Genomic DNA, 20542 nt, shown 5'->3' with positions numbered 1-20542 from the left:
AAGAAAAACGGGATATACGTACCAGAGTCGTTAGCTTTTATTGTATTGTCCACAGAAGTTACCTTTTTCTTAAATGTTTTTGACCCAATCATAGACCATAACGTGCTTGCTTTTGTTAAATTTAAAGACAAGGGAAGGGAGCGACTTTGTTAGGATTTCTATAAACTTTACAAAAACGGCGCAGTGTCCGCTCAATACAGTAAGTTAAACAAATGTAACATTCGACTGCAAAACGTAGATTCCCTTAAACCAAACCCACAAGATCCCAAACGCCATACAAAGCCACACTAAAACCATTTTGAATACTTGATAATAAGACCGTAAATAAAACGCGAGCAGATTCAGATCACAGTACTAATACGGATCATTTAATTTTGTGTTATCTCTTAGAGCGCTAAAGTAGTTTTTCGTTTGAGACCCAGAAATGAACTTAAAGGATAAGATTAGATAAGTCTGGACCGTATAAGGGCTGCCAATGGCTCGCTATGTCGTCTATGCTTCTACGCGTTCCATATGTGAAATAATAATGAGATGCATGAAACGCAAGGTTATCTGCCGGTGGGTGAAAATGGAACTAAAGTGGCCTAATCTTGAATATTACTGGGATAGCGAAAGTAGCGCCACTATTGACTAATGATTAGAAACTAATTTTACTACTGACCAGTTGTAATGTCCCTATAGAATCTTTTAATCCTTAATCTTATAAAATTTTGGTCTAAGATTTTTGTAGAGTACCTACTTGATTCTTTTGTGCAAACAAAGACTGAAAACCTCCATACAACAACGAAGCATGCCTCATCATTGATCGAAAAATGTCTAATAACTTATTTACAAGTCAAGTCGTCTTCGACGCTACGGTGGAACACACGCACTACGTAACTATTAAGATACATATAGACTTCTAAATACATATATCAACAAGTGGACATCTTCGCTGATCATTGGCCTAGGCTAACGTCCAGGTGCCTCGCCTACTGTGAGAGTGAATGTATGACCGTACGATAGTGTATATGACTGGGTAACCAATAACGTATTAACAAATTAACTACATTTTGCTAATGTAGCAATTAATTAGCATAGTAGCAAAGTAATTAGCATAGTAGCAAGTGTAATTGGTGTAAACCGTTCCTGTGAATATAAATATAAACAAATATAAAAATAATCAGATTCCGAGAGCCCGATTCCGATTTAACTATTTGTTATGGCTTTGAACTGGTTTTGATACGAGCTTTACGGTTGTCTTGGTGATTGGCGCGCATCTCACTCACGATTTTTACTTCATTTGGCATGCACTAATCAGCGTGAGCGATGTTCAAGTTCGTATCTAAACAAGATCAAAACCATAACAAATTGTTAAATCTGCATTATCATTGAATCGGTTGTTAATCGTTGCCATAGAAAAAAAATATTAATTGAATCGACATCGACATTTTTATTTTACGCTGGTCAATCTGCTCAAATACACTTTACTGACAATTTTTTAATACCTAGGCCGCGAATAAATTGAATTTGCTGCCTTTTTCTACAGACAAGTTCGCTGTGCCACTATTTTGTTTTGCTGTGCTATACCTATTTTTTTTATTTGTTACAAATAAAACTCCTTTTTTATTACATTTATAATGAAAACCTTTAACGACGCATTAGCTGGATGCCTTCCTTGGTATTTTCTATACTAATGCGTACTAGAGCAATTACGCGAGGCTTTTAGGCAGAAATCCTGCGCGCATGTTAATGGCGACGCAGGCGCAAGTTTAAAAGGCGGCGCGCACACGCAGACAGGGCATTGGCTTTTTAATTACCACAGAATAAATAATAGTACTACTGTACAGTAAGGAAGCTTCCTACAAAACCGACGTTTGACAGCGAGTCAGGGACGAATCATGTTGTCTCTTTCTAATGTATGGATCTATCTATTTCGGCTATTTAGGGTTGTCAGAATTCATCTCATTATCTTATCTGTGGTTGTACACGCAAAAGAACGTCAAGTTTTCCAACCTTACTAATTGCTCGTAGCAATGCTGAACCGAACGGAGCCGAAAACGCCCAAACGCTCTAGGTTCCACCCACTGCTATTACTTACTAAATACTAATCAATGTGGTAACAGACCATAGGCTTCACTCCGTATATTTCTATCACATATGGTGTCGTAGAGGACCTTAAGTCCTACTTATATTTATTTATTGGAGAAAAAACAGAACTACGTTTTTATATAAATATATTATTGTAGTAATACATTCTTATATTAAACGGACTTAAATACGAGGATGATGGACAAGTATTTTTACATACAAACAAGCAATATAATCATTTGGTACAATGGGAGTACGATAATAGTGTTGATGACGACTTGACGACACATTACTGCCACTCGCTACTTTTTTTTGATAAGGGGCGATGTTGCAGACAAATTACCCAATTATGCAATCAATATGTTCCCTTATAGGTCGTTTACGAACTTCCTTAGTAACCTCCGCCCCCTGCGAGTGTACACGTCAATATTTTATTTATCGGCGCGCGGTATCTGGCGATATCTCGGGAGCGATACGCGATGGCCACTGGCCAAGTAAATGAGGCCTGGGGACACTGCCGCGGCGAGGTGTACCCTTACAACATAAGACGTATAATGCTGAGAAAACTTAGTTGGTTGCAACCTTTTGAAGTTAAAATATTCACATATTGTGATTTATTTGCTTCTTTATAAGAGATAAAAATAGATAAGTTGACGTAAAACTGCAAAGTTACAGCGTCAAAAGGTAAATTGTGTATAACATGACATCTTTATTTCGCTGTTGTAAGATTATTTTTTTGGGAGCATTCCACAAAAGTGTTGGTTACGAACTCTTGATGCTTTTGAAAATGGTAGGTAGACATACAAAACCAATACCTTAGGGCTCTATGTTTAGTAAGTAACACTGTTTTTAGGGTTCCGTACCCAAAGGGTAAAAACGGGACCCTATTACTAAGACTCCTCTGTCCGTCTGTCCGTCTGTCCGTCTGTGCGTCTGTCCGTCTGTCCGTCTGTCCGTCTGTCTGTCTGTCTGTCGGTCTGTCTGTCACCAGGCTGTATCCCATCAACCGTGATAGCTAGACAGTTGAAATTTTCACAGATGATGTATTTCTGTTACCGCTATAACAACAAATACTAAAATCACAATTAATTGTTAATTAACCCACACGCCCAGATTGCTGACGTTATGAAAAAATTGCAAAAGTAAAACAAATGTTTCATTTCTTACAAAATTTGTGACAGTACTTATGGCGCGACTAGTTAATTCCATGAGAATACCGTTTACGTAAAGCTTAAACCTCGTATGGTAGATACCTTAATCAAATGCGTAAAGCTCGAAAATATACAGCCAATTTGTTAGCCGAGTCAGGCCCAATATAATTTTTCTCAGGATTTTCAGAAGCATTCGCATTGAACGCCCCTACTGTATTTATTTATTTACTCAAGAAACAAACAGTCGTTTATAAACAAATTTACAAAAATATTTCTTAAATTAAGACCTGGAGTTTCCTTATTTTATTTTATTTTATTTATTTGAAAAGCAAACAGAAATAGGTGAGCAGGAGATGAGTTTACAAATACACATTAAGGACATTCACTTATTTCCTTAACAGCTCTCACTAAAAAATGTAATAGAAATATACTACACTTAGACTACTACTAGGGTACTAAATACAGTTATTAATTTACTAACACTAGATTTTGTATATAAATATATTTTATTTGATTGTGTAGTGATGAGTCTGGCGAGTAAGACAGTCTGTAAGCTATTTATCCACATTTCCTGTCGATGTAGATGCGCGGGAGTCGATTTATTGCGTAATTGACTTCCGGCGCATCGCCCGGTGGAGATGTCGCGTAGCTGAAATATTTCATCTGTGTCTCTTTTGAACGCTACTTTTTTACTTAGCTTTTATTTAACTTGCGATGTTTGTATGAATGTAAGTTCGGGCATGTTCGGGTTAAATCTTGCAGGTTAAATTAGACGCACTTCCCCCATTATTCGATTGAGCTGAAACCCTCACAATCACATACATATGTAAATTGCGTGATTGCGTGACCATAGGAGATCTGATATAAAACAGGACAACCTAATTGTTCTTTGGGTTTGTTAGAATTGCTTCCATGAGTATAAGTTAGTTGCCTATTGAAAGAAAAGTACAGTCACTGACAAAAGTACTTCTAAAAATGCTAGGAATCAATTTAAGTTTCATTATATCCCATAGTATAATCATACTGTGTCTGTAGAACACGGCCTCGTTGTAATTTCAGACAGTTGAAATTTTCACAGATGATGTATTTTTGTTGCCGCTATAACAGCAAATACTAAAAACAGAGTAAAATAAAAAAAATAAGTGTGGCTCCCATATAACAAACGTGATTTTTTGCCGTTTTTGCGTAATGGTACGGAACCCTTCGTGCGCGAACCCGACTCGCACTTGGCCGCTTTTTTCTCCTCCATTTGGATCGAAAGATTCGAAAGAGCTGGTGATCCTTAGTAGAAATAACAAACGAATTCCACACCTAAAAAAAGTATAGTGTACAACTTAAAACAAACTGGCCCATGAATGTTATTACCTTATTACATGAAATGAAGGAATTAGTTTCATATCGTTGCGGTTATATAATCAATTTCCATATTATATATCGTATTACCGACTACCAAAACAATTGTCAAGCGTTTTCTTTATCCCGAAATCTATACCCACAGAAACATTATCCTCACAGAATTCAAAATGTACTCTTTATACACACGTATTAAGTCCAAAAAATACACAATTCCTTGTCACCTTTTACTATTGAAGCATCCATCGCGCGTTTTATTCAAAAACGTCATAAGTACACGAACACAAACATTCTATTTTGAAATATAACGCGTTTAAATAAAAATCAAAATAGCGTGTTTTGTGTTGTTATTTCGTTGTTTTATTTGGTGTGACATGTTGCTACTTACCGGAGACATCGGTCCGCGCGCAGCGGGATGCTCAAAGCGCATGCGCGGAGTATTCCCATTCATGCAGTGCGTGCGCGTTCAATACTTAAGAAGAGTGGTCATTTCTCCATACAAACGTACTCTACTCTTTCTTCCGTGGTTTTTGAAACTAGCGTATTGCTTCAGCTAGAATAACGTTTTTTTTTCAAAACATTGCAGTTAATGTAATTGAAGCATTTTTAAATATAGATAGATGAACCGTATAATTTGGCCAAATATTCGGTTCGCATATGATAAAGTCTACGCTCCGCCCGGCACCGGCCCAGCTCCAAAACCCCGAGAGCTTTCAGCTCGAACTTCAAAACCGGTTCGAATGCCTAGCTAGCGACCTGGACGATTACAACGACGGGTTTGTGGAAGCTGTTCATACGGTCGGGTCCAAGTTCTTCAAGACTCGTCGTACAAGAACCAAGAAACTCTCGGACTCCACTCTCAAGCTCATGGAGGTGAGGCGTGAGATGATTCTGCAGTCGTCAGGTGACGTTTGTCGTTATAGGCAGCTCAACAGACGGATCTCGAAGTCTCTGAAGCGAGATATACGCCGATTCAATACTAACAGTATTGAAGAGGCTATCAAGCGCAACAGAGGCTCGAAGGTGTTTGCCAGAGATCTGTCTATTGGCCAAAGCCAACTGACAAAACTGAAGACCGACGACGGCAGGATCATCTCATCCAAACCTGAGCTCTTGGGAGAAGTCGAGAAGTTCTATGGACAGTTATACACAACAACCCGAGCACCCGTCGTGGATCTAGCTAGAGACCCTAGAGCTAGACTAACTCGACACTATACCGAAGATATCCCGGACGTCAGCCTGTACGAGATTAGTATGGCTCTCAAACAACTTAAGAATGGCAAAGCCCCAGGTGATGACGGAATTACGGCCGAACTCCTGAAGGCGGGTGGTAAACCAGTCCTTAAGGCCCTTCAGACGCTGTTTAGTTCCGTCATGCGCGAAGGAAAAACGCCGCAAGCGTGGAACAGAAGTGTGGTGGTGCTCTTCTTCAAAAAAGGTGATAACACCTTGCTGAAGAATTATAGACCCATCTCACTTCTGAGCCATGTCTACAAGCTGTTTTCGAGAGTCATCACGAACCGTCTCGCACGCAGGTTTGACGACTTCCAGCCTCCCGAACAAGCAGGTTTCCGTAAAGGCTATAGTACCGTAGACCACATACATGCGTTGCGGCAGGTTATACAGAAGACTGAGGAATATAACCTCCCCCTTTGCCTTGCATTTGTGGACTACGAGAAAGCCTTCGATTCGATCGAGACTTGGGCTGTGCTGCAGTCTCTCCAAAGGTGCCAAATCGACTACCGGTATATCGAAGTGCTGAAGTGTCTGTACGAAAACGCCACCATGTCCGTCCGACTACAGGGCCAGAGCTCGAAGCCTATTCCGTTGCAGCGGGGAGTCAGACAAGGAGATGTAATCTCCCCAAAGCTGTTCACCGCTGCATTGGAGGATGCCTTTAAGGTTCTGGACTGGAAAGGACGAGGCATCAATGTAAATGGCGAGTACATCACTCACCTTCGGTTTGCCGATGATATCGTAGTCATGGCTGAGACCATGGAGGACCTCAGTGCGATGCTCGCTGATCTCAGCAGAGTATCTGAACGAGTTGGTCTGAAAATGAACATGGACAAGACGAAGATCATGTCTAACGTCCATGTTGTGCCAACTCCCGTATTAATCGGAGGCTCTGCGCTCGAAGTTGTTGACGATTATGTATACCTAGGACAAACAGTCCAGTTAGGTAGGTCCAACTTCGAGAAAGAGGTCACTCGTCGAATCCGACTCGGTTGGGCAGCGTTCGGGAAGCTCCACAGTATCTTTTCGTCCAAATTGCCGCAGTGTCTTAAGTCAAAAGTCTTTGACCAGTGTGTGTTGCCAGTGATGACATACGGATCTGAGACGTGGGCGCTAACGATGGGCCTCATAAGAAGGCTCAAGGTCACGCAAAGGGCAATGGAGAGAGCTATGCTCGGGGTTTCTCTGCGTGATAGAGTCAGAAATGATGATATCCGCAGTAGAACTAGGGTCACCGATATAGCTCGCAGAATTGCAAACCTTAAGTGGCAGTGGGCGGGGCACATTGCTCGCAGAACTGATGGCCGGTGGGGCCGGAAGGTTCTGGAGTGGCGTCCGCGTACCGGAAGACGAACTGCCGGTAGGCCTCCAACGAGATGGAGCGACGACCTGGTGAAAGTCGCGGGAATTCGGTGGTTGCGAGCGGCACAGGATCGGTCGGAGTGGCGAGCCTTGGGGGAGGCCTATGTCCAGCAGTGGACGTCTATCGGCTGACATGATGATGATGATGATGATTCGGTTCGCAAGACCTGAACCGAACATTCGGCCGAATATTCGTATTCGGCATACTCCATATTCGGCCCATCTCTATTTTTAGATATATTGGTAACGGTGTCCTGACACTATGCTGTGGAACGGAAAACTGCTGTTAGGATGCTAACTAAATACGGCCTCCCTACAAAAAGTGTCCGGCGACCGTATTAATGTAATAAGGTAAGATAAGACTTGCCATCGCTCGGTGCTTGGTTAGCTATTGCAATAACACCGCGCGCAGGACACAGTACAAGCTACCGCGATGCGTCTGTCTACCCTACCTACCTACTTATTGATGTATACGTTATACGCCTAATACGCCTATATTTGAGTTTAATATTACTAATGGCTCTGTGAGCTCGCGACTTAGCGAGCATAGCTTAAAATTCAATAAATTTAGCCAGCTGGTGTGGTGAAATAGTAGATTGTTAAGCAAGGGATGAAAGGCACTCATCTTTGCCGAGGTATTTGTCCGAGGCTGAAATGATGCCTTTCACCCGAGTTAAACACTCTACTTTTCATTTCGAATACGAGGAAAATATTTTTTTTAAACATGACTAAGTATAATTTTTTACAGTATTTCTTGAGGGTACTTCCAATTGACAATGTAGGCAAAAGTATCGTTATTAATGGAATGGGGAGTCAAATATCAGAATGGAAATTTTATAACAAATCCATTTAAACTCAAAATTATATTGCTTATTGTAAAAAAAAATACAAAATCGTACTTTGAACGTAAAATGCTCTAGTGCAGACACGTATCATTTTCTGCACACCTTTTAGAACAACAATGACCCTCTTTCAGAGCATGAGAAATGAAATAGTAGATTGTTAACCAAGGGATGAAAGGCAGTCATTTCTGCTGAGGTATTTTTGGCGCTCGAACGCAGTGAGAGCGCCAATAGTCCGAGGCTGAAATGATGCCTTTCACCCGAGTTAAACACTCTACTTTTCATTTCGAATACGAGGAAAGTAAAATGCATGTCTTTTTTAAAACATGACCAAGTATAATTTTTTATAGTATTTTTAGGTACCCTACCTTCGGTTAACAATTTAGGCAAAAGTGTCTCTATTTATAGAATGGAGAGTCAAATATCAGAATGGAAATTGTATAACAAATACATTTAAATTAAAATTTCAATTGCTTATCGTAAAAAAATTCAAAAAATCGTACTTCGAACGTAAAATGCTCTAGTGCAGACACGTATCATTTTCTGCACACCTTTTAGAACAACAATGACCCTCTTTCAGAGCATGAGAAATGAAAAATATATTTATCATCGAACCTGCTCACAAAACGTCACGAGCACATCACAAAGCATTTTTGCCCAAGCTGAAACGGAGACCTTCGCTAACGCTCGGTTAGTTACGGAATTATTCTTAATATTGTGCCGAATGCCTGTCGGGATTATTTTGCGTTGTATAAAGTTCCAAAACGTTAAAAAAAGTATGAAATTAAATAATCGTGCACTTATAGGTATGTATGGAACAATACCTACAGAATCAGCCTTCCGAATGAGGTATGTTTATAAAGTCACATTATATTTACTTTAAAAAAATATGCCTTTTAAAACCAATAAGCACTATGTAGGTATACGTAGATCTCAAAACTTTAGTTTAAAATTTTCATTGAGCTTATTATGACAACCATGTTTGGTATAAAAAACTTACATATCTCAAGCAAACCGTTTTGACAAACACTCCACTGGGCATAAATCAATCGACTTAAATTTATCGATTCAATCGACAACGTAATACCTCTTCAATCCCGGGACAATCGATATCGATAGTATCAATCGGTATCGGTATCGAGTCGATATCGATAGCATCTTGACGGGTACAATCAAAGTACAATTAATTAGGGATATATAGCGGACAATAAGAGATCGACATGTTCAATGATGGGCTTCTATTTGACATGCACGAAAGATATGGCGAAAGGTACTAGCGGTACAAGGTGCAATGTATTGTTTTCTTTGAGGCCTTCTATTAGTTCGTAATGGCGCTCTTTATTATTCGAAAACTGATAAAGAAAGTTGCATTTAATCCACAAGTGGCAAAGTAACTTCGTGAAAATTTAAAGTTTCTACATTCATCTCTGCTACCTATAGTGTACTGTCTACCGATTTCCATATGCGCAGTATAAAGGTAAAACAAGGTATTCTCTGAATATGCGTTTCCTACAGCGTGTGCTACCGTGACACTAAATAACAGTGTCGCCTTCCTTTGCCGACACCGCCGGAGACTTGCTGCGAAAGAGAACCAAGCTTTCCAAATAAGTACCATAAAACACTTGACTATAGTCCAGTACTTCAACTATGGTGTACAAGTTCGACTACAGTTAAGTAGTAGTAGTAGTAAATCACTTTATTGTACAAAACAAAAATTGTTAACATGAAATTCATATAAATTTAGGTACAAGGGCGAGCTTATCTGGGAGGGATTTCTTCCAGCTAACCTTAGACTGAATGAGTGGAAAATTCGAATTAGATAGACAAACTTACAGAACGTACAATAATATTTAAAAAGGAAAACTACAATATTAACGTCTAGGAATAACTAAAATACATCAATAGCATTATGCAATAAAATAAATATGTACTAGCATACATAAATATATAGTACTAAATAAATATATATATATATATATATATATATATATATATATATAATATATAAATAAAATATATATATTAGCACTCAACCAAATCACAGTTCGTGGGAAAGCCAAAGCTTTTTCAGATTAACTACTAGGAGAGATTAAGAGATTAAGTACTAGGAGAGAGCTCGAAATAACGCGCGTTTGAACCCGCACTGTTGCGAGCTCGCTAATAGTTAATAGGTTCCAAAAAATCGACAATGTCACAACTCTCCTCTGTCACAAGTCATTAATTCAACACGTAATTAATTACCGATGGCTTACTGGTAGAGAATGCTATTAGGCATTAAGCCCGCCATTTGTACATTATTTTTGTATTTTGCGCAATAAATAAATGATATTCGAAACCTCAGTGAATAAATAAATATTATAACTAGACTAAGCCTTAAATTAAGCTCAAGAAGACTTGTGTTCGTGGGTACTCGAGTACTCAGATAACGACATAAATTTAATATATTTTTAAGTATCTATATCGTTGTCTGGATACCCTCAACACAAGCCTTCTTGAGCTGACTGTGTGACTAAGTCAATCTGTATAAGAATGTCCTATAATTTAATATTTATTTATAACTATGTAAATATGGGTTTTTAATGAAATGCGATTGCTGGCTCTCCACAGCATACCGCGGTCCATGCTCGCGTCTTTTTGCTCGTGCGTATTTTGGCTCGCATTTATCTCGGCCTATCGGTATCGGCGCGGGCGCATCGCTCTACAGATACCGCTGATTAGCCGATAGCATTTGATAACGTGGCCTTTTTGCTGTCAAAACTTTTAAAAAGTTAGAGCGGTGTAGAGTCAGACCAAGTTAACTCTGCATTTTTTTATACTACGTCGGTGACAAACAAGCATACGGCCCGCCTGGATGGCAAGCAGTCACCGTAGCCTATGGACGCGTGCAACTCCAGAAGTAGAGGCAGAGGTAGTGCGGAATATAAACCCGGATCTTTAGAACTGTTTCGTATTCATAATTATTAGAACCGCAGTTCGACTTCTGATCCTTGTAGTAAGACCAAGCTAAGTCGGCAGCGATTTTAATAGCCCAGACTGTGCAAGTGTTATTTAAACGTCATTATTTCATAGAAGTTTAACGTTTAAAATAACACTTGCACAGTCTGGGCTATCAAAATCGCTGCCAACTTAGCTTGGTGTAACTAGTACGTCGGGTCCCTAAGCTTCAAGAAACCCGATGTTGCCAGGCTGAAAAATGGTGCCGTTACCCCGTTTTATTATGATTTAAAAATCTTATTTTACATCATTTTGATTGCTTTTAGCTCTTGAGCTGTATATTTTAGAACACAATGTATGAACTAATTATACTTAGTATATTATATTTAATCTACTTTTATTTGATACCCCGCACCACATGTATATGTGAAATGCGTAGTTTGGGTGCAATATGCAGTATTTATTTTGCAATATTCGACCGTTTTCCTTAAGTAAAGTAATTTAATTTTAGTACCATTTCGTACCTTGTCACAGTGACAATAGTATGGGGTCCCTAGCGACTTTTATATTGGTTGTCACTGTGACAAGGTACCAAACGCACGGAAATTAAATTATTTGACTGTATCTGTTTTGTCTGTGCTACGAAGGTATGCAAAACGTGTGACCCTGACCTCCTAGCAGGTATACCGGCATATATATATATAGGTATCTACTGAGACAAACTATAGAATAGCGACCACCGTATTCGGTAAAGCTACAACCTTTATTTTCCCATAAAACTTATCGAGACAAACTAAATGTTACCTCCAAGTTCATACCGTACACGACAAAAGAATTGATCTTCATTTGAAAATATATCCTATTTCAAAAGAAGGAAGGTTCGTTTTTGGTTGTTTTTCAAAAGAAGATACAATCTTCCGTTGCCAATGAGTTTACAAATTAAGGACACTAATGGGGTATTTAAAAAATTGTTTAATTGTGTTCGTAGGGCATAGTGTGGATTTCTAAGTGGTTTATAAACTTAATATCGTCTTTGTAAAATTCCAGGACGACATTATCTTATTGGTTTTACCTATGACTTGCAAGGTCAGGGTTTTTCTAACAGTTGGCAAAGTACCACGGGAATAGCTTCAATGTTTACAACTTGAAATCATGGTTATATTGCTTTACAAGGGGGCAAAGATGTTGTTTAACCACTCGTGCTATTTTAATTGATGTCCGAGCAAACAAAGCGAGCGTTGCGAGGGTTTCAAGGTACGAGGGTTAAATAATTTTGCCTCCGAGTGAAACAGAAGTTTTCACCTCACCATCAACGCAAGGAAAATACTAACTGTAAAATATTAAAAAAAAAAACCAAATCGATTCCAAATGAATGTTATTAAATATTTGCCATTCTAAATCATTTACAATTTAATAGTCAATTGTACCAACAAACATAAGAAAACAACTCAAAAAGTGCATTTGATTACTTTGTCTCACATTTAAATAAAATGCAACTTTCTTATCAGTTTTTGAACAATCAAGTCTTTACCAGCTGTTGTGGTGAAAAAGCATATCCACATGTTGACACCGTCTCGCCGAAGAGTCCGAAGACGCTACAGGAAGCGAGGCGACGCGATGCGATCTTACTCGTATTTGTGCGCTGGACTAATGCCGATGCCAGTTATTCACGGCGCCTTCTGTTCACGACCTTAAAAATGCTACGCTATTGTTTTAAAACTAATGATTCTTAGATTCTATCCTTAATCTTAGCGCTTTCTCGGTTGCATCCTGAAAGAATCTGGGATTCGCTCTTGGAAACCTAATGCCAAATTATGGCGCAGGCACTACCGTAAAATTTGCCCACTGCACCAGAATTTGCTCTATAGTTCGAAATAGAAAATTACACTATACTATTAGTTGTGATAGACATAGACACGTCACTTTCTTGTGTTAAATTAGGCCACTATTAACTTAAAACTTGTGACTATAAAATATTTTTCATTTCTCATGCTCTGAAAGAGGGTCATTGTTGTTCTAAAAGGTGTGCAGAAAATGATACGTGTCTGCACTAGAGCATTTTACGTTCCAAGTACGATTTTTTCTATTTTTTCACAATAAGCAATTGAAATTTTGGGTTTAAATTAATTAGTTATAAAATTTCCATTCTGATATAAATATCCATATTCCATAAATAACGATACTTTTGCCTAAATTGTTATTTGAAAGTACCCTCAAGAAATACTATAAAAATGTATACTTAGTCATGTTTTTAAAATAACACATGCATTTTACTTACCTCGTATTCGAAATGAAAAGTAGAGTGTTTAACTCGGGTGAAAGGCATCATTTCAGCCTCGGGCTATTGGCGCTCTCACTGCGTTCGAGCACCAAACAACCTCGGCAGAAATGGGTGCCTTTCATCCCTTGGTTAACAATCTACTATTGGTCTAGTCTATATGTAGACTTAACTACACCACACCACCAACGACCGTATAGCCGTTTTAACAGTTTTATTTTAATGCCGGCCAGCAAATACTGCGCAAATACCTACCATCTTCAAACAAAACGTTCTAAGTAACATGTATTTTGTATTAAGAACTGCCGTTTCGTTGAAAACGAGTAAATTCTTGAATGAACCTTATCAAGAATTATCGTGATCTTTTCTTTTGCGCCTGAGCAGTTATTTTCATCGCTTTTTGAGGGCAAACCAACCATTATAAGTTGGAATCGAGATCTGTCATAGCTATTCGTAACTGGACCTATGTTTATGCTGGTTTTTCAGTAAATGTGTGTATGTTAGGAATAACATCTATGTTTGGAAATATTAAACACAATGGGCGATTAGCTGCTGTTTTGGTTTCATAAAGGTAAAAAGGACATTGGTCTAAGCACGTGTTGTAAATGTACCGATTAGCCTACATTGATACGGTTAGATCTTTTAATTGTGGAAAATTTGCGTAGATTTTATGATAGTTTTAGACATAGATGTAGGTAACTTACATCCATGGTTTTAGAAGTCTATGCCATTTATTTAAATAAAAAGCTGACCATTTTTCACTAATGACCGTATTGATTGATTGATTCATACTTCCTTAGTGCCGTTACCCGTATAGCGTTATGTTTATTCCGGTTTTCGGGGCAAAAACGTACCAGTGTTAGTGATTAATTAAATATCGACTTAAGTGGTATCGATGTCCTTGAACTAAACAATATGAATTAAGAGTGTTAGTTCTATTATTAGATATCTTTCCCATCACGGAACAATGGTGTTCCGGACCTTTGGGAGGCGTTGCGCGGAGCCGAAGCTAACACGTAGAGTTCCTTTTGACACTAATGAAATTTAAGGGGTAAACCGAGCGGATGCTGCCCTTGCCTGTGTCATGGGACGTACGCAGACGCAGGCAGACACCAGGGTGTAAGGACTATTGAGAGTTTATGGAATCTAAAATGAACTAGATTATTGGGTGAAAGCGATGGACTAAGTACTGAGCTATGGGATACAAAACCATTATTAGTATTAGTACTTATTTGCAAACTTCTTTGATCATTTCTTATTGCAACTATAAATACCTAACATCTGACATTGTCAGTCATTCAAATAATAATTAGAATGATATCGAAAAAGTGATTATAATATTTTAAAATTACATAATGGTACTGTCTTACGTCATAATTTTATCGCCATCGACTTAGCAAGTTTCACTTGTCTTCGCACTTTTTAAACGTCAAAAAATGGCACCCGTCAAACCGGGGTATGTTTATTTGTCAAATTTACTGGAGATGTACTAAAAAGTATGGTTTTAACTGTTTTTTGTGAAGTCAGTTTTTATGTGAGGAAAAGATTTCAAAATTTAAAAGAGGTGACACGGCACGAGGGTTAAACAAACTATACCTCACCAATGCGAGAAAAATAAACCAATTAAACGCTATTAAATAACTCACAATTTGCATCAACTACTTACCGCTCTTGTGGATAAAATGTTTCTCACGAGTTTTTATTATAAAGCTAGCGTTTACGTGCTGGTGTAGTGAAAAAACTTGTGTTAACGATAATATTTTGTTAGTTTTTTAGCTATGTACCGCGGAAAATACACATATTATGAGGCCCCTTGCATAATAAAATAGTCCAAGACTACCAGAGAACAGTTTTGCTAGCGACAAAAAAGTGTTTAAAGCACTTTCTGGCCAGTCATTTCCTTTCGATTAGGTGTCTTGTCGCACCAGGGAATTACCATAAGTCCATATTCTTTTTTTCTTTTGACTATTGAATGGATTATTTAAAAAGTTAGAGCGGTTTGACTTTATTTTCATTTCTGAATTTTGAGGCGTACTTATAAATACATAGTTTACGGAGTTCTAAATCGACAAACTAGATCACAAAATTTTGAAACATGTTAAATTAAATAATGTCAACAGACCATACGAGTAAAGTAGTAATAATACTTTATTCTCAAATGTCACATCGCACGACAGGAAACCAGGATATTAATTTCAACCATTATCATATTAGAGTAATTTTCATCAAGACATGTTTTGACGAGCATGATTCATATGAATCACTTAAGTGTTTCAATCATCAAAAATCATCTAGCATCATCACGTACCTGCACACTCATAAATTACATTAAAAATTCCTAAAAAAAGTCCAAAGGACCACCCCTAGCTGTACAAGGATTTTACTCATACTCATCACGAATAAACGTACCATGATAACTTTGCTACTCATAAAATCAATATTAAACTAAAACAGGCTTTAGTCATTCGTAGTAAAGACTAAATATTGCGTTTTGGGCGGTAAATAAAAGTTGGGCATAGACAAAATTCTTCATTTTTATTTTTTTAAATCGAAAGTTTGTCTGGATACGCAGCACGTGCCGAGTCGATTCCCGTTCTTGTCTAAAGCATTTCCTATCGATTTGCATGGAGATATTATTCGGAAGTTAGTAGTTCTGTTTTCTAGTTAGAATAAAATTTTATTGGGCATTCTTATAGGTTTCTGTTTAAAGTGGACTTATGCGTAGATTTATGCATTATCAGATTATTTATTTGAATTTCGTTGTATGCGTATTTATTAGCATTAACTTTTTTTTATTCGTCGACTTTGATGTACGCGATACACGGCTGTCGTGAACGCTGCTCGCACTGTTAGTGCTTGAGAAAGGAGACCTAGGCTCTCCGAAACATATCGCGCGAGTGACTTAAACAATTGAATTTTGTATAGGTACCCAACTAATCGCATAGGTACTTTTCACGATGGGCTCCCAAATCAACTATAATGACTTCTTACAAAACTGTTCGACCAATTACGTGTCGCCAAAGAATATAGAACAAAATACATGTCACTTAACTTCAAACGGGTAAATCCATGTGTCCGATTATGCGATTTTGGTATTATGTTGGTATTAAGAAAAGGTAATAGGGTAGATATTTGCTGAGAGGGCCGAATGGATATACCCGAGTTTGAAGATAAGCGATACACATCAACGCGCTATTATTAAAAGAATAAGAAGTGCGTTGATGTCTTTTGTTCTAATTTTTTATCCACTGAGATACTTACCTAATATTGTTTAATTATTTCACGCAGCGCAAGCCTTCTTGTGCTTACTGTTTGGCTTAGTCAATTAAGGAAGGATGTCCTTAAATATTTATTATTGATATTTATTTAGGTTTTATAGTAGAAAAAGTATTGTATACAATAGAGATATAAAGCAAGCTTCGTGGCCTAAACACGGTACTCGACTGAAAAGGAAAGGTCTCTATATTATATCACGATTGTATAAAACACTATTGTAAGTAGGTACATAATACATTCTTCTAGTCGTCGTTCCCTCAATGCCGAGGATCGTGACATCATCTCCTTCTGTTAAAGACCAGCAGTGGTATCATGGTCGCGTTTTTATCAGTTGTCATGTCATGCGTCACTTTGGCACTTATATACTTGTTAGAACGTGACAAGCATGGTGACAAATGATAAAGAGCCGGCCATCTTAGCCCTTTTGGTTCCTTCATATGCATCTGTTCCTCGCCAAGCGAATGACCACGTGCAATTTTAATTGCATAAGTGCAGTAATTTGAGCACACCATCAAGCAGGCTTTATGTAATATAAGCATGGCGTTTTAAAATGAGAGCGTAACTTCGATTGTATGGCGGCGGCTATGTTCGAGATGAGAGAAATATATAATAATTATATACTTAAAGCTCACAATTCAGTGTATATAAGATGCAAGCACATAAACAGTGGAGCGTGCACTGAAATAAAAATGGCGGCCGCAGTCGTAATGGTCACTAGTGAAACGATAAATATTGAGCTGACCATTGGGTTAGGATCGGACGTAGTAGAAGCTAAGCTAAGATATGCTTAAATTAGCTAACAAATTCGTGTTGATTGTGACATAAGGTCAATGTATAATGTCGGTTACTATGTAATTTTCATTATACATTATGTATAAATACAGAAAAAAAAATGTGGCGAAGACCGGTATATAACATTTTTGGCTGGGTTGGGATTGTTGGGAAGAGTCAAAGGGCAAGAAATTTCGTATTTGTATAAGTACTTCGTATTCGTATTTGTAAAGGTAGAGCTTCGCTCCTTCTGCTGAACTGATCTTCTGTTAGATGTGTCGACGTCAAAAATATGTTTACACTTTTGCACCTTATCCCTTAGTAATAAGGCGAAAAATGTAAACATATCTTTGACGTCGACGTATAAGGGCAAGAGTAAGAAGCGACGAAAGAGCTTGTAGATGGTCATCTCCACATTCCACAAACCAATCTTTATTTATTTTAAACTTTATTGGACTTCAAAAAAGGTACAAATGGCGGACTTAATGCCTCATAGCTTTTTACTAGACATAAAAATATTTTTATTTTATGTGTTTGGGTGGCTACTCCTCAATCGATCAACGGAGCAGCAGCTAACATTAACTAGTGGTCACGATACATCTTCCTTAACCAGTTTGCAAGATATGACCTGGGACCCCGAAAGGAATTGACTACGCAAATTATACCTTGCCCGAGTCTTATTGTGGAGGCTTATTCATTATACTAATACAGTAGAGCGGGCTTAACAAAATAACTGTTTCACAGTTCACAGCTGCAGATCATAGATGAGATGGGTGACAATGCAATATTATGGTACCATCGAGCCGATCTGATGATTGACACAGGAGGTGGTCATAGGAACTCTGTAATAAAACAACGCAACCTAATTGTATTTCGGTTTGTTAGAATTGTCTCGATGAGTATTAGTTGCCTGTTGAAAGAAAAATACAGTTAGCAATAAAAACTTGTATATATAGAAAATGATTTTTTTTAAGAAACTAATTTAAATGTATAATGTGTATGTGTGTTGTTTATGTGTATGTATGCATATCGTTTAGTGTTTCTCCAACTTAACAGCGACAGGAGCGCGGACTGCGCTATAAAGAGATGCGCCTTTGAAGATAGCGCCGATACATTTATAACTCGCCTTTTGCATACCGCGATTCCGTCCTAAAAGACTTTAAACACAAAGACCTAAGCCTTTCGTGCCAACCTTAAAGATATATAATCAGTTTGGACCTTATTTCTTGGTAATACGGGGAAAATTGTGTATATATCTTTGATCCGACTGGTGGCTCTTGAGGCGTTTACTTTGGAGTAAGATGGAAGTTCTATTAGGCTCGTATTGCGTTTACCGGTAGTTAAGATTGCCTGAATTTTCGCATCAATCGTGATGCCTTACGATCTGTAAAGGGTAATAGAATGGTTAGGCTTAGCATTAGTATAGTTTTGTGGTTGTTGTTAAACTTATACATATAAACGTGTTATAACGATAGCGAAATGATACAGAGCAAACTTTTCACTAGATTCCTCATGACATAAATACCCTAATTTCAAATTTATATTTCAAATCTTTATCTCTCTCAAATTATCTCAGCGTTTATCACTTGCTGCTTCGGAGACCTTAGTTTTCCGACTTTTTCTCTCACACTTCACCCGATTTTCGGGATTTTCACTAACCTCCTAAGGCTCATGCTCACTTAAGGCGGTTCCCTGAGCCAGAAGGCGAAAAATCTCCTTATATGATCCTGTTTTTCTAAGAGTTGATATTCGTAGACGTGGAAAAAATATATGTAGTTATTGACTATATTATCTTTAATATCATAGCTTCCGATACACGAATTATGACACTTCGATCGATACAATTAATTCCCAAAGTAACATCTAACTCGGACTTTTAATCCAACTTTACTCGGTTATTTATTATGTGATACCATAAACAAAAAAAGAAGAAAAAACAATCTTAACTTAAATAGTAATTTCATAGCTTTCGAATTTCGATATTGTAGGGTAACGTTTTTAAAATAAATAAAAATCGACAAAATTCGATCAAAATTGCCACTTGGCGCGCATGATCTTTCCCGTTCTTCTTGCGAAATGTGACAGAGACAGCGGCAAACCGATGGAACGGCCTTAATAAATTCGATAATCATATTTAATAATACAATTTTCAATGGGGTTGGCAACTGTCAAAGGTTTGCATAGATAGCGCCATCATAGCTTGCCCTTTTTCTTGGGACACATTTTTTCATATATGAGGCGTGAATGTAAAAATGATTTTGAATAAAATGAGCCCAAGAAGTCATATTTTGAAGACATGAATGAAATTTATATTTTTTTTGGATAACGCTGTTACAACCATACCATAGTTTTACGTTGCCAATCTACCCATGCCGTAAAAGGTGCCTATGTTTTCCTCCGAATTGACTCCAAAATTCGAATTTTAAAATAAGTTTTTATAATTATTATATTGTGGTATGTTGATATATATATACAGGATGGAAAAAATAATGGGCCCTGGAAGGAAAGTGCCTTAAAACCTTAAGTTAGCTTATTTTACTTAAAGGAAACATTCTTTTATTTTTGTAAAGAAACAAATTTGCATTAACATTAACTGTATCGACTTGTAGAATAAAATAGCGTGTTTACTTTTTGGGATTTTTAGTCGGTTCGATTCCCGGGCGAGACAAGCGAATTTAAAAAAATCGTCTAATGCAGTTTTGTTTCTTTTTAAAAATAAAGTAATGTTCTCTTTAAATAAAATGAGCTAACTTAAGGTTTTAAGGCACTTTACCTCCAGGGCCCATAATTTTTTTCCACACTCAATTCAATTCAATTCAATTCAATATATTCTTTATTCAAATAGGCCTAGCAACAAGCACTTTTAAATTGTCAAGTTTTAAATATTACCTTAATCTAAATATCAGAGCAATTTATTGATGCAGTTATTATTATTCTCAAAAACATTGAATTATTATAGATATGTCAAACTTAATAATAAGAATTCACAAAAGGATCGTCAAACACCAAAATTGTATAAAAAATACTAGTCTAGAAACTTTCTAGAATAAAAATCTAAATGTCAAAAAATACAGATTACCTATTATAGGTATTCATTGAATTATCAATTTCATCATTATTAACACTGGATATTATGCCGATTTAAAGTAGACCGTCTACTATCATGATGTAATACATAAATGAGGCTGTGATATAGTTTTACCTCCTTAGTCGTAATACTTTACTAACGCGAATAATGTATAAAAACTGTTGGAACACAATTATCCAGT

General features: G+C 37.4%; 2 protein-coding genes across 2 annotated transcripts in view; both read left to right on the top strand.

Annotated features, from left to right (window-relative positions):
• Positions 1-20542, top strand: part of LOC134751023 (DNA polymerase interacting tetratricopeptide repeat-containing, protein of 47 kDa) — a 160508-nt gene that overhangs the window by 80176 nt on the left and 59790 nt on the right. The gene's annotated exons all lie outside the window — the stretch shown is intronic.
• Positions 5232-6341, top strand: LOC134751210 (uncharacterized; the record flags this gene model as incomplete). Its single annotated transcript, XM_063686592.1, has 2 exons — positions 5232-5811; positions 5959-6341. Coding segments are annotated over exons 1-2 (963 nt in total), but the record flags the coding sequence as incomplete, so codon positions are not given.

The sequence above is a fragment of the Cydia strobilella genome, chromosome 21, assembly GCF_947568885.1.
Source record: "Cydia strobilella chromosome 21, ilCydStro3.1, whole genome shotgun sequence".
Taxonomy (NCBI): domain Eukaryota; kingdom Metazoa; phylum Arthropoda; class Insecta; order Lepidoptera; family Tortricidae; genus Cydia; species Cydia strobilella.
The sequence above is the reverse complement of the archived record's forward strand: the minus strand, read 5'-3'. Positions and strand labels throughout refer to the sequence as shown.